The sequence below is a fragment of the Camelus dromedarius genome, chromosome 27 (genome assembly GCF_036321535.1).
Source record: "Camelus dromedarius isolate mCamDro1 chromosome 27, mCamDro1.pat, whole genome shotgun sequence".
NCBI classification, from domain to species: domain Eukaryota; kingdom Metazoa; phylum Chordata; class Mammalia; order Artiodactyla; family Camelidae; genus Camelus; species Camelus dromedarius.
The window spans coordinates 22792500-22807616 of NC_087462.1; the positions used below are offsets into that span (position 1 = coordinate 22792500).

General features: G+C 41.8%; 1 protein-coding gene across 1 annotated transcript in view; it reads left to right on the top strand.

Annotated features, from left to right (window-relative positions):
• The window catches only part of SIMC1 (SUMO interacting motifs containing 1), a 56841-nt gene that overhangs the window by 16664 nt on the left and 25060 nt on the right, over window positions 1-15117 (top strand). The window contains exons 2-5 of the mRNA XM_031437832.2: window positions 1812-3806; window positions 7771-8003; window positions 8778-8847; window positions 12902-13056. Coding sequence (XP_031293692.2) covers window positions 1812-3806; window positions 7771-8003; window positions 8778-8847; window positions 12902-13056 — 2453 coding nt within the window. The remainder of the gene's footprint in view (window positions 1-1811; window positions 3807-7770; window positions 8004-8777; window positions 8848-12901; window positions 13057-15117) is intronic.

The following is a 15117-nucleotide window of genomic DNA, read 5'->3' on the forward strand; positions in this document are numbered from 1 at the left end:
AAAAAAAGAAATAAAAGAAATGGAGATTGAAAAGGGAGAAGTAAAACTTCTTTATTTGCAGACAAATGATTTTTTATATGGAAAATACTAAGGAATCTCCAAAAAAAGATTACTTGAACTAGTAAATGAATTTAACAAAGTCGATGATAGAAGGATAATATACATAAACCAATAGTATCTCTGTACACTAGCAATGAATAATTAGAAAATGTCAAAAATTATTTCCATTTTCAATATCATTATAAAAACATTAAATTCTTTAGGATAAAGAAAGAGGTTTGTACAGATGCAGTGGGGATAGAAGGGAGGAAACAAATAATTTAATCTGAGACGAGAAGTAATCTGAAAGAATTTCGCACATAGTCATATCTGGACTAAGTCCTGAAAGACAAACTTCCAAACAACCAAAGAAATAATAGTCGTTCCAGGCAAAAGAAAAAAACATAAGCAAACATAAACAAACATAAAAATACTTGAGAATGCATGACACATTTGGGGATCTGAAGTAGTTCTGTGTGATTTGATCACATAAGGAGGAGCTAAATTATGAAGGATTTTATGAGTCTTACTCAGGCACTTGTCCTTTATCCTGTAGCTCATATGGTGGGTTTTAAGTGGGAGAGACATGGTAACGTTGCATTTTAGGAGTTGGCGATGAAAAGCAAGTTGAATTCAGACCCTCCATGGCCGTGCAGCTCTTCATGTTGGGTTCAGCTAGCAGTAGAGAGGTAGTACACTGCATGGCCGCTTCTTAGGGATGAGGCATTAGGTTTCACCAAGAAATCCCTACTCCAGGATGAGGTGCATGCCAACTTCTCACTTGACCCACCCAGAATCCTCTGCCCTGCTTTGGTGCTGTTGACAGTGGTGCCCATCACACCTGTTAAAAGAGACAGCAGGGTAGCTCTCATAGCAGCAACAGCTTTGCTGACAACAGCAATTGGTACCTAACATGCCAGTGGCAATGGTACTCAACGGAGTGAGGAGACCCCTGGAAGGCAGAGTAATATTCATCCTGGCTCATGACCCAGAGTTGTCTGTAGTGCCTCTGGCTGGCATCACCAGGCTTTGTGAACTGCCTAATAATTTTGCCAAGGAGTGGGAGTGAAGGTAGAAGGTTTCTCAGTAATTAATGTAGTTCGGGCTCAGACTTAACACTGGTTGCTTTTATAACTCTTACTGTATTATCCTGTCTAGAGGCTGATTATGTATTGAATGAAGTTGTACGTTCCTAGGCCCTAACAGGGAAAGAAGGAAACAGGCCTGGGTTTGAATGTCTGTCTCACCACATAGATGTATCATCTGTAGGCAAATAATCTAACCCTCTGAACTCTAGTTTCCCCATCTGTATAATGGAGATGGCAGGGACTTCCTGATAGGGTCACTGTGAAAATTCAAGATGTGTGAAAACACTCAACATGTTCTCAGCACAGAGTAGGTTCTCTTATATTAGCTTCCCTTCTTTAGTTTCTGCTGTAGGTTATCCTGTGTGTTTGCTTTTCCAATCAAAGGTTGCTTTTTACCTTGTGACTTCAGGTTGAAACCTTCCCTACGACTCCTCTGTCCACCTTGGATCACAAAACATTTCCCCCTGTGCCCTCTGTTACGTGCTTGTGGCATTTGGATAATTTAAGAAGGTATAGAAATTGCCTGCTTTGACAGTAGCAAAATTTTGCCCAAAGGAAATAAACTAATGCTTATGATATACAAGATGTATGAATTGTCAGTGAAGTAAAAAGGGTGAAATATGTTATCTGAGCTAAAGCTAAGACCCCTGCTTGATCTCTTATCTTCTCACAATCCTTCAACAGGACTTCATTGACTTAACTAGAGAAACCAGACCAAGGGCAAAGGATCGCAGTGGACTCTGTGTGATTGACCTGACAAGATCTGAGGAAGAAAACAGACCCATTGCCACTCTTGACCTGACTCTAGAACCTGTTGCTCCTGCCCAGAAGGAGCCAGCCAGTCTTCAAACATGTGCCAGCCTCTCCAGCAAGGAGGTGGTGGAAGGGCAAGTGGATAGAAGCTCTCGGCAGACAGCACAGAGAATCATTAACAGTGATCCTGTGGATTTGGACCTTTTGGACGAAACTGCATTTGAAGGTCCTCAACCCCCTACATCCATCAGTGGGGACTCTGTTTATCCAGCAGAGCCAAACTGTAGCTCAACCATATTCAAAGGTGACCTTGGCTTCTTGGCAAGCCTACAACTATCTTCAAACGTTCAGTCCCTCTCCCCAACAAGCAATAATGGTAGCAGCAGCAATCGAAGGGCACCCTTGCCATGCCCGCAGCAAGATGTGCCTTGCCCACCACAAGCCTTGCCATGCCCACTGCGCACCTTGCCATGCCCACTGCGCGCCTCACCATGTCCACCACGCGCCTCCTCGTGCCCACCGCGAGCCCTGTCATGCCCATCACAAACCGTGCAGTGCCAACTACAGACTTTGCCTCACCTGCCTCAGGAAGTGCCATGTCCTCCTCAAGATGTGCCATGCCCTCCACAGAATACTCCAGGTCCACCTCAGGGCTCACCTTGGCATCCTCAACACTCACCAAGCCCACCTCAAGACTCACTCTGCCCACCTCAAGATGTAACAGGCCCACCTCAAAACATATCATATCCACAGGGTGTGACACACCTGCGAGACATGTCACTGTCCCTGGGAGACGTGCCACAGTCCCTGGGAGACATGCCACAGTCCTTGGGAGACATGCCACCATCCCTGGGAGACATGCCACCATCCCTGGGAGACGTGCCACCATCCCTGGGAGACGTGCCACCATTCCTAGGAGACGTGCCACAGTCCCTGGGAGACGTGCCACAGTCCCTGGGAGACATGCCACAGTCCCTGGGAGATATGCCACAGTCCCTGGGAGACTTACCACCGCCCCTGGGAGACATGCCACAGTCCCTGGGAGACATGCCACCAACCCTGGGAGACATGCCACCATCCCTGGGAGACATGCCACAGTCCCTGGGAGACTTGCCACCGACCCTGGGAGACATGCCACAGTCCCTGGGAAACATGCCACAGTCCCTGGGAGACATGCCACAGTCCCTGGGAGACTTGCCACCGACCCTGGGAAACATGCCACAGTCCCTGGGAGACATGCCACCAACCCTGGGAGACATGCCACAGCCCCTAGGAGACTTGCCACGGTCCCTGGGAAACATGCCACAGTCCCTGGGAGATGTGCCACAGTCACCAGGAGATGTGCCACAATCATCAGAAGACATGCCACAGTCACCAAGAGATGTGCCACTGTTACCAAGAGATATGCCACAGTCACCAGCAGATGTACGACAGTCACTAAGAGACATGCCACAGTCACCAGGAGATGTGCCACAGTCACCTGGAGATTTCCCACACTTATCAGGAGATGTGCTGCGTTCACCTGGCGACGTGCCACACTTGCCAGAAGATGTGCCGCACACACTTGGAGACTTGCCTCATTTGCCACGAATCAGGCCTGACTCTCCCCCAAACGACATACAGAACCGCGACACGCCTATGGACATCTCAGCTCCATCCTCTCCACGCTGCTCTCCCAGCCCACAGTCTCCACAGTCTGAAACTCCCTTAGAGAAAGTTCCATGGCTCTCGGTCCCAGAAACGCCAGCCAGAAAAGGGATGTCACTGTCCCACCCGGCCGGCGCCGCGTTGGCCCGGGTACCAGCACAAGCGCCGCGAGGCGGGCCGCACAGCAGGCCGTGCCTGCACAGGCTGAAGTTCTTCCTGCGGCCTCCGGTGCATCACCTCTTCTTCCAGACACTGATCCCAGATAAAGACTCGAGAGAGGTGAGCCGCCACGTCTTCCCCTAGGGATTAGGCGCCCTCGCCAGAGGCCTAGCATAAGGTTACTGTGCTGTAAGGAGTCCGTGCAGGAGAGGACGGGCCCAGCATGAGTTTGACATCTTTATCTTTCCCCCACTTACGGCACCGCTCAGTGCAGAGTCAGATCTGGGTTCAAGTTTCAGACCTGCACTGAAAAACTGGTGCTGGAGAAGTCACTTGGCCTTTCTGAACCTAAGGTTTCCTTCCTGTCTGTAAAGTGGAGGTGAGAATAGATCTGGCAGCATCTCATTAATGAGATTACATGTAGAGCGCCTGTTAGAGTGTCCGGCTCACCACAGGCTTCCGTCAGATGCTTCTCTTCTGTTCCTGTGCCTGTCCATCCCCGATACCCTCACTATAGCGCCTGCATCACAGAGATGATTATGCTCATGACACTTCAGTGCCTTCAAAATTATTACTCTCTAACTTTGGGGGAGGAAGCTCAATTTTAAGATTTTTATTTTAATTCAAATATAGTTGATTTTACAGTATTGTGTTAGTTTCAGGTGTACAGCAAAGTGATCCAGTTATGTATTTTTTCAGATTATTTTCCACTATAAGTTGGTACAAGACATTGAATATTGTTCCCTCTGGTGTACCGTCAATCCTTACTGCTAATCTGTTTTATGCATAGTAGTTTGTATGTGTTCATCCCATACTGCTAATTAACCCTCCCTCCTTCCTTCCCCTTTGGTAACCGTAAGTTTGTTTTCTGTGTCTATGAGTCTATTTCTGTTTTGTATACAGATTCATTTGTATTATTTTTTTAGTTTCCACATATAATTGATGTCATGTAATATTTGTCTTTGTCTGACTTACTTTACTTAGTATGGCTCTGTAAGTCCATCCATTTTGCTGCAAATGGCAATGTTTCATTCTTTTTTATGGTTGAGTGATATATATATATATATATATATATATATATATATATATATATATATATATGCCACGTCATCTTAAACCAGTCGTCTGCTGATGGGCATTTGGGTTGTTTCCATGTCTTGGGTACTGTAAATAGTGCTGCTGTGAACATTGGGGTGCAGGTGTCTTTTCGAATTAGAGTTTTCAACAGATACATGCCCAGGCGTGGGATTGCTGGATATGGTAGCTCTACTTTCAGTTTTTTAAGGAACCTCCATACTGTTTTCCACAGTGGCTGCACCAGTTTACATTCCCACCAACAGTGTAGAATTCCCCTTTCTCCACACCCTCTCCAACTCAATTTTAAAATTTTAGTGGCCATGCACCTTCTGATTGGTCTTCATTGATCTATAAGAACAAAACCAGACGCATAAGGAAAAAAAAAATCTGTGGCTCTGTCCCCCAGCGTGAAGCCTTTTTCATTATAGGTTGCCACATTCCCAGCATTAAGACTGGCTTGAAGTAGTTCAAAGAATTCAAAAGGTACATTCTCCTCTTGGAGCAGTCAGTGATCCAGCTTAGCACATGTCAGGCATTCACACTGATTTGGCCTTGGAGAGTGATTTGTTTTTCCTCTATTTTAATTGTTCTATCTTCTCCTATGCTTCATGTCTTCTCCTTCTGGATGGCTCTCCTCAGCCACAGGCTCATTCTCTTTCTTCCTGTGGGTTTGCCTCAGGTTGGTCGATACATCATTTCCATGATCAAGAGCATGTGGGGGCCTTCAGAAAGTTGGTGTTTCCCTAGTCAAAGCTGTAGTGAAGCCGTCCGTAGGCGCAGATTCACCACCTTCTGTGTGCCCATAACTCAGATCACAGGGTGGCAGTTAGGCCACACACACTGAATTCTTCTTCTTTATTTCTTACCTTCTTAAAGAACCTCCGCCATCTAGAATACATCTGTAATTCTTTTCCGTCTTCTCTGCTTTTTGGGGGGGCTTTTTATAAGTACTTCACTAGGTCATTTTCCCCTAGAACTTTTTTTTTTTTTAAAGCATGATGTATTTTATTTTCTCTTCTATTCAAATTTATTGGGGGTTTTGGTCAGTTTTACATTATTTTTAATGAGATATAGTTGATTTACAGTGTTATATTAGTAATGGGCAAAGGATTTGAATAGACATTTCTCCAAAGGTGCTTAGTATCATTAGTCATTAGAGAATTGCAAATCAAAGTCACAAGGGGATATCACTTTACATCCACTAAGACGGCTATAACAATATTTTTATTGACGTATAGTTGATTTACAATGTTATGTTATTTCAGGCGTACAGCAAAGTGATTCAGTTATCTTTTTCAGATTATATTCCATTATAGGTCATTACAAGATTTTTAATATAATTCCCTGTGCTACACAGTAAATCCCCCCCAAAACTTCGTAGCCAGTCTCCATGCTGCCACTTACCAGCTATTGGCCTTAACTCTTCTGAGTCTCTTTTTGTTTAGCACTAAAGTAAGTCATAATGCCCGTATCATAGTGTTGTTTGGCTTAAAGGTAAACATATGAAAGTACAAAGCCACCTTTCAGGGCTATCGAAGTACTCTGTAAATATTAGTTCCCCTTAAGGATAGGGGCATCAAAACAATTTATAAACTTCATTTATAGAGGTCTCCATTTGTAGGTAAGTAGTGATAATACACGTTCAAGGTCATAAAGTGCAATGCATGTAGAACAGCTACCAAAGCGAGATTTTTGTTCTCCTATCTTCTCTTGCTCCTAATTCTCATCACATGCCATTCACAGCATTGGTCTCTCATCAGTGAGAACAGGGTTACCGTCAGGTGATTTGAGACATAAGAAAGCTAACTGGACTTCTCTCCTCCAAATTTCCTGGGAAGGCACTTCCAACCAACACTGTTTTACTATTACATATAAACTGTCAAAACTTTGGTTGGTGTTTTAAAATGAATACTTATTCTCAGATTTTAAAAATAATGCTTGCTTAGTATAAGACATTTTTAATATAAAATATTAAAAAATAATTACCCGTGGTGCGATCAGTCAGCATTTATGATTGTTAATAACTGGGTATATTTCCTTCCCAGTTGCCTTTTTATATGTAGGCACTTAAAATTTTTTAACAATTGAGATTTTTAACAAAAGTATTTTTCTGTTAGTTTTTTTGTTGTTTATAAAGAGTGTGTATGAGTTTAGAGGGTAGCTCTGGAGCTAAACCACCAATGTATGAAACCAGCTTCTGCCATCTGTTGCATGACAAATGCTTACTCTCTAAGCTTCAGTTTCCTTATCTATGAAATAGGAATAGTAATAGCATGTATCTCTTAGAGTTATTGTGAGAATTAAGTGAGGACAAGTTAAATATTCAAAAATTATTGTTATTATCATTATTGTTGTTATAATATTCCCATATCAAACTTTTTAATGTTTTTCTTCTAATTATGAAGGTAACATGTGTCTATTGCAGAAAAACTGAAAAATACTAAAGAACATGTAGAGGAAAAATCATCCATCATTTCACCACCCAGATGATAGAAAACCACTTTTCACATATACTCTCTCAGTCTTTATAAACATAGTGTTTGGGGGTAGGAATGGGGGTAGGCGTTGAAGCAACCTAGTGTATACTATTGACTCAAAAAAATCAGAACAGAATTCTTCTAACAGTAAAACGTATTTAAAATCTCTCTATTCACCTCTCTGTTTCAGTATTTGATATTGTAGCATAACTACCCCTAACCATCTCATCGTTCTCACTCCAGAGTCAACTTCGGCTAGCTCTTGACTCTTTTGTACTTTCCTTCCTATGCTGTATTTTAACATGGACGAAATCATGTTATATGTAGAATTTTGAATTCTCATTTTTTAACTTAATATCAGCATTTTCCCATGTCATTAGAAGTTTTTTAGATAAGGCTTTCCAGTCTCTATTTTTAAAATTATGAATATTTAAGGTACATGGAAAACTTTGCTGTCTTCAACTTGTTTCAGAACCTCTTCATTTTATCTATAGAAACCCACCCTAATTTATTTCTTTTTATCTCTACAGAGCAAGGGTCAAAAATTAGAACCCATTCCTCATCGAAGACTAAGAATGGTAGCAAACACCATTGAAGAAAATTTTCCCCTGGGGACTGTGCAGTTTCTGATGGACTTTGTGTCACCCCAGCATTACCCACCCAGAGAAATTGTGGCTCACATCATCCAGAAAATCCTGCTCAGTGGCTCCGAGACTGTGGATGTCCTAAAGGAGGCCTACATGCTTCTCATGAAAATTCAACAGTATGAACCTTAGCTGTTAGCATATCTTCTAGGGAACTTGGACTCAGAGCACAGCTTTCTCCTGCCTAAGCTTTATTCAGCTAACCATTAGAGAGGGTGACTTAGTATATTAGTATCATTTGGATTGCAAGTGACAGGAAACTCAATCCAAACTGGCTTTAACAGCGGGTAAAAGAGAATTTAATGATTCATCAAACTAGAAACCTAGGAATAATATGTGACTTAATTCAGTTCAAAAATGGTTGTCAGGATCCACTTTTCAGCTCTGTTTTGCTTCTGTTTTTAGGATTCATATGGTAGCCTTTTCAGCCTCCAGCTTTTTTGACACTCTTAGTACAAGAGGGAGTCCATTTCCTTTATAATCACACAAGAGTTCTCAGATTGAGTCTTGTAGACTTTAATTGGCATAACATAAGACATGAGTGCATCTTTGGGCCAGTCATTGTGAACTGAGGGGTAGAATCTCATGATTAGCTCAACATGCTTCACAGGCTTCATCCCGGTCCTAGTAGGTAAAGCCAATGGGCTAAGAATAATAGAGAGTTGATTTCTTTAAGGCAAAATTGGGGTGCTAATGCCTCCCAAAACAGAAATGGATACTGAATAGCAAAAAAGAGTGAAGTTCAACTACCCTCAGATGAAATAGTATTATACCAAAGGGTGGGCAAGAGCACTGAGGGTGAGAGGAGGCTTCTTGCTTCTATCATCCTCCAGATCCCACCCCTTCTTCCACTAACCCCACCAGAATTCTAATTGATGTCACTTTACTTTCAGGCTACATCCAGCTAATGCCAAGACGGTAGAATGGGACTGGAAGCTCCTCACTTATGTCATGGAAGAAGAGGTAACATAACAACTACAAGTGTAAATCTTTTGCAGAGGAAGTTTTAACTAGAAACAAAAGTGACAGTAAATCTGATAGTAAAGTCTTCACCATTATTCCTTCCTTTAACTCCCCTGCCCACCAAAAAATTCCTATTGAAAAGGTATGTGCTGTCTTCCAACTCAAGATTGAATACACTCATTTATCCCTCTCCTTCATGAGACCCCATTTATAATAACAGTAAATAAACAGAGAAAGTTATAAGCCTATGGCAATGAAAATAAGCGGAAAGACAATAGGTTTGAATGACGATTGGAAGAGCTAAAGGAAATGTAAGAGTGATGATTGATGAAGGTAGGCAGAGAAAGCTACAAGCTAGACTACACGAGGAAGGGCTGTAACCAAAGAGGGAGGGAGTCCACCCTTTAGAGCAGAGAAGTTTTGGACTCAGAAACACAATATATAAGAAGATTGGAGTAGGGTATGAGCTGTAAGTTTGTTAAAATCTTGTAGGTGGAACTGACAGCCTCTCCATTTTTGAATACAGAAAAATTAGTTGCCAGGTTACATACCCTTCAGGCAAAAAAAACAGAGGATTCATTGTCTAAAGAAATTGAATGAACCACCTGTCTTAAATGAAGGCAGCTAGTGTAGAGCTGGTGCACCAGAAAAAAATGTCTTCTGCATTCTGACCTTTAGGGATTCCTCAAGTTAATTGCCAGCTTGCTCTCTGCTCACCCAAAAGCACTTGGATGGAGCAAATTACTGTCAGCTTAGAATTCTATACTCAGCCAAACTATTAGTCAACTGTGACGGCAGAATAAAGACATTTCCAGACATGTATGAACTTGAAGAAGTAACCACACACACCATTTCATAGATTACTTGAAGATGTACATCCAGAAAATAGGGGAATAATCAAAAGAGCGGGAGGCACAGGATCCAGAGAACACTGGATCTAATCCAGAAGAGTAAGAAAGAGAAGTCCTGAGATTACCACAAATAATAGACTTAGAGGGCAGTCATTCCAGATTAGAGCAAAATAACACAGGGCTTTCAGAAAGGATGATCTGGGAAACACCACCAAGATGGTAGACAAGGAAGCTCCAGGCCCTTGTTCCCCGATGGAGACACCAAGTTAACAACAATGTATGGACCAGAATACCTTTGTGAAAACTCTATAGAGACCAGCTGAGAAGTTGCAGTACCCAGGCCAGTGCATAACCAAGAAGGGGCTCTCCTGAAAGGACTAGGAAAGTCTGTGGTATTTTGTATGCCGATGCCCCCTCCCCCAACCCAGCACAGCACACTGAAACTGGGAGGAAGCCTCCCGTAGCCTGGCTTCTTCCTTGGGGTGGAAACAAAAAAGTAGATGTCAAGTCCAATGTTCTGGCTCGTTAGGGAAATGGTTTCTGTCTCACCTGACTCAGAGCACCGTTGGGAACAGTGGCATCATTTTCCAGCTGAGAAGAGAGGTGAGCACTGCAACATTTATAGCTGCAAAGAGTATACAGTTCCACAAACAGGTCTCTGGAGGAGCAAGAGACTGTGGGCTCTTGAGAAGAAATATGGGCAAGCCACTTGGGAAATTAAGGCAGATAAAAGCACACACACCACCTCAGAGAAAACACATCCCCAGAAAAAGTCTGAGAAGTCCCGGAACCTCTAGCCAGGCCAAGTGATGAAGGTCTTGCCGTGCATGAACTCAGTGGATAAAGACTGGGAAAGATGGTTGCTTTTTTCAAATGTTTGAGTCTCAAAAGAAGATTACAGGGCATACAAAGAAACAAGGAAATGTGGCCCAATCAAAGAAATGAAATAAAGCTCCAGAAACTAACTCTAAAGAAACATGAATCTCTCAACTTCCTGACGAAGAATTTTTTTAAACTATCTTAAAGATGCTCAAGGAGCTAAAAGAGAATACAGATAGACGACAAACTGAAGCAGGAAAATGATGCATGAACAAAATGAAAATATTAAACAAAAAAAGTATAGAAAACACACACATTCTGGAGCTGAAAATTACAGTAACTGAACTGAGAAAGTCACTAGAGGGGTTCAACAGCAGTCTTGATCAGGGAGGAGAAAAAAAATCACTGAACATGAAAAGGTCATTTGAAATCATTAAGACAAAGGAGCAAGAAGAAAACAGTAAAGAACATTGAAGAGTGCCTAAGGAATTGTGGAGCACTGCTAAACGGACCATAAACACGTTGTGGGAGTCCCAGAAAGGGAAGAAAGGGGGTAGAAAGCTTATTTGAAGAAATAACCCAAAAACTTCCCAAATATGAGGAAAGAAATGGACGTACAAATTCAGGAAGGTTATTTCCAATGAGGATAAACCAAAAAGATCCATAGCAATATATGTTACGGTCATGCTGTCAAAAGTTACAGACTTTTTCTTGAAAGCAGCAAGAAAAAAAGTGACTTATCATATATAAGTGAGTTTGCATAAGACTATCAGCGTATTCTCAGTGAAAGGTTTCAGGTCAGAAGGCAATGGGATGATGTCTTCAAAGTTCTGAAAGAAAAAAACTGTCAACCAAGAATATTGTATCTGGCAAAACTGTCTTTCAAAACTGAGGGAGAGCAACAGGAGAGAAATGACACATCACGTACAAGATCCTCAATAAGATTATCAGCAGATTTCTCATTGGAACCTGGAGGCCAGAACGTAGTAGGGCTGATATATTCAAAGTACCAAAGAATAAAACTCAGCCAAGATTCTTGTATCCTCCAAAACTGTCCTTCAAAAATGAGGGAGAAATAAAGACATTCCCAGATAAAAGCTGAGGGAGTTCGTTACCACTAGCCCTGCACAGCAAGAAATGCTAAAGAGAGTCCTGCGGGGTAAGATAAAACACTGAGCAGTAACTTGAAGCTAAATGAAGAGATAAAGATGTCAGTAAAGATAAATGCAATTATAAAAGCTATTACTGTAACAATGGTCTGTACCTCTACATTGATTTTCTGTATAATTTAAGTAACTAATATGTTTTTAGTTCCTAATCTCAAAGCTAGTATTATTGTAACTTTGTAAATCCACATTTTGTCTTCTGCATAATTTAAGAGACTAATGCATTTAAAAGAATTATTAGTTTATTTGGGGGCACACAATGTATGAAGATATAGTGTTGTTATATCAATAACCAAAAGGGGTGGGAATAGAGCTGTAAAGGAGCAGAGTTTTTTTATGTCATTGAGGTTAAGCTAGTATAAATTCAAAATAGAGTATTATAATTTTAGAATGTTTAATGTAATCCCCAGAGTAACCACAAAGACAACAGCTGGTAGAATGTATACAAAAGGAAATGAGAAAGGAATGTAAACATTTCACTACAAAAAATCAACTGAAGACAAAAGACAGTAGTGCAGGAAATGAGGGACCAAAAAACCTGTAAGGCAGTTAGAAAACAAACAGCATAAGGACCGAAGTAAGTCTTTCCTTATCAGTAAAGGGAAAACGACAAATCTTCATGCCTGCCAGCTGTGTGACAGACACACTGGCTTTGGTGAGGTTAGAGTTATCCTCACGCAAATCACAAGGACACTGGGATTCAGAAGGCGTTAAGTTAAATAAGGGATGGAGCTGAGTTTCAAACAAACAAAAGTAAATGAAGAAAACCCGTGCTCTCTACCTGCGTCAGTTGGGCTTCAACAGTGAGGATCACTTCACCTCTAACAGGAAACCTGGCTCAGACTTGCTTATACAATACGGATATGCACCAGCTCATATTACTAGAAGTTCAGCAGTGGAGCAGACATGATGTTTATTGATCTAGCACCTTGGCTAGATCATCTTTCTGTCCCTGTTCAGATATCCAGTTTCAGGTTTATCCTGAGACTGAGGTTCGGTGAGAGGAGGAGACCGATTTTTCAAGCTCTGGGATTGCCCTGTTTGCCCTGATTTGTAATGACCTAGACTGCCTGCTGTCTCGCAAAAGCCTCTCTTTTAGATACGGACACGCTTACTGACTCATGAGCTTCCCTTGACAGTATTTAGGAGAGCCCAGTGCTCACTGTCATCCAGGAGATTGAGATGAAATACTTACTTCTCATTTTGTCCCTCACCCAGGGACAAAATCTGCCCGGGCGAGTCCTTTTTCTGCGTTATGTAGTGCAGACCCTGGAAGATGACTTCCAGCAGATCCTGAGGAAGCAGCGACAGCACCTGCAGCAGTCCATCGCGAGCACTGTGCTCTCCTGTGACAAGCAACCCCACAATGTCAGGTAACCAGCCACCTGAGCCCTGGGATGCCAAGAGGGAGGGGCTGGAGGTGGGCAGCTACTTGAGTCTGGAGAATGTCAGGCGGGTGAGGTTTCCTAGTAACCACGCAGTATGCCAGGGACAGTTACTACGGCTACTGACAGTCCTGCAAGGAGGCGCCTCTGTGCCAACCATGTGTCAGGCACCATGGCTTGCATGGTTTTTCTCCCAAGACCATCAGACTTCCTTTAGTCTATTTCAGGATTGTTCACACAACCTCATGAGATCCAGAGGGGGAGCCTTAACTTGTGTAAAACTTTTCGCAGCTTTTATAAACCTAGATTTATTTCCATCCCCCTGAGTAACTCAAGATGAATCTCATTTCTCACTATTACTTTCTGAAAAGTCTGTTACGATAAAGGTCGCGTGGCTGACAGTGAGGTACAGTAAGTTAGCAAACACATGTTCTTTATTTGTAGAATCAGGGCCAAAGCTTCTGGAAGCTTCAGAGTGGGGAACTACCATATCCTTATACCAAGGAGGGAAACGTGATTTCTAGGGTTAGGATCTCAGGCTAGAATTTTCCTCCTGGAACTCCAACCTGTGCTTCTTTTGGAAACAGTTCTCACCAGCATTGTGTTTTTTCAGAGCATCATTGAAATTCTTTCACTCAAAGTTATGTTCCCATATGTTCATGCATATTTATTAAGAATAGTTTTCACTGGCCAATGTGGGATATAGACTATTGTAACTCCTTTAATAAAAAAGAAGGAAGTTTCCTTATGTTTTTAGTATCAGTCAGCTTTTTCTCCCTTCGTTTGCCTGCTTAGATCCATTTCCCTAGATGTAGCGTTTTATGTGAAGTTGATATGTTAATGCTTATAGGGGTAGCAAAATCAGTGGGTAGAGAATCCACAGAGAGCACAGGATAGCATTAGCATAGTTGGATTTAAAATAGAAAAATAACCATTTAAATAATGAGAGCAACTCTCCCGACCATTCTGCCTTGTGAGCATAGGCATTGGATTGGGAAATGGAAGACACAAACCCAACTCAATCCAGTAAGTCACTCACTTTAATTTCCGCCTCATGGTGTGAGCCTTTCACTTCATAGAGTGTGACTCTCAGGTTTAAAGAGAGGCATTTGTGGTCTCTAAATGCAAGCCACATCTCCCATTTTGTGCTTTATCAATGAGAAAAATCACTACCAGCTGTATTTAATTCAGCAAGAAATGGTTATTAGATAGAGGTTGTGGTTACATGGATATATGCATTTATTTATCAAAACTTCTCAAACAACATAAAAGTGTGCTTTGATTCCTAAGGGGTGGAACAGTTCTCAGAGCTTTCTGAGAGGCTGTTCCCAGGTTACAATCCACAGGTTGGCTCGAATAAAATTTTCCATTCCATTCTTAAAAAAAAAAAACTCATCAAACAAAAAACCATGTGCAATTTATTTTATATAAGCTACACCTCAAAGATAAGTTATTTTTTTTTAAGAGTAATGGTAAGTCAGTCTCCTTATGATCCCTTCTTAAGGGATTTTCTTTTCTTTCTTAACGGTGCATGCAAAGAGTAAACTAGTTCTACAAGATTTTAGAAATGCGCTACCCACCAGACCCCCCCATCCACATTTCCCTTTTCCACGGGGGTAACTACTTCCAACTCTTATCTAAGTGATTCTTTGAATTTTTACCTCTTTGTGGCTGAATAACCTGCTTGTGTTGCTAATTCTTGATTTTTCATTGTTAGCTACTATCTATTGAGTCTCCACATGAAAGATGAGGCAGTAGCTTTTCTTCCTCCCCACCTCCTCCCCCCACAACACACACTTCCCAGCCTCCATACCATTAATATTAATTATATCATAATTTTGTTTCGATTGGTATTCAGTGTTTTTATCACTATGACTGCGTGCACTGGTCAGAGTTGAGCCAAGTACTAAACTGTGATTACTCTTTCTCTCACACCTTTTTTGTTTTCCTCAGGGTTCGTCATTGCCTCTCTTTTAGTCTCCTCGTATTCTGTGTGCATATCCGAAGCAAACACCAAAGTCTCTGCCGTTTGGCCTGAATATCCCCCTG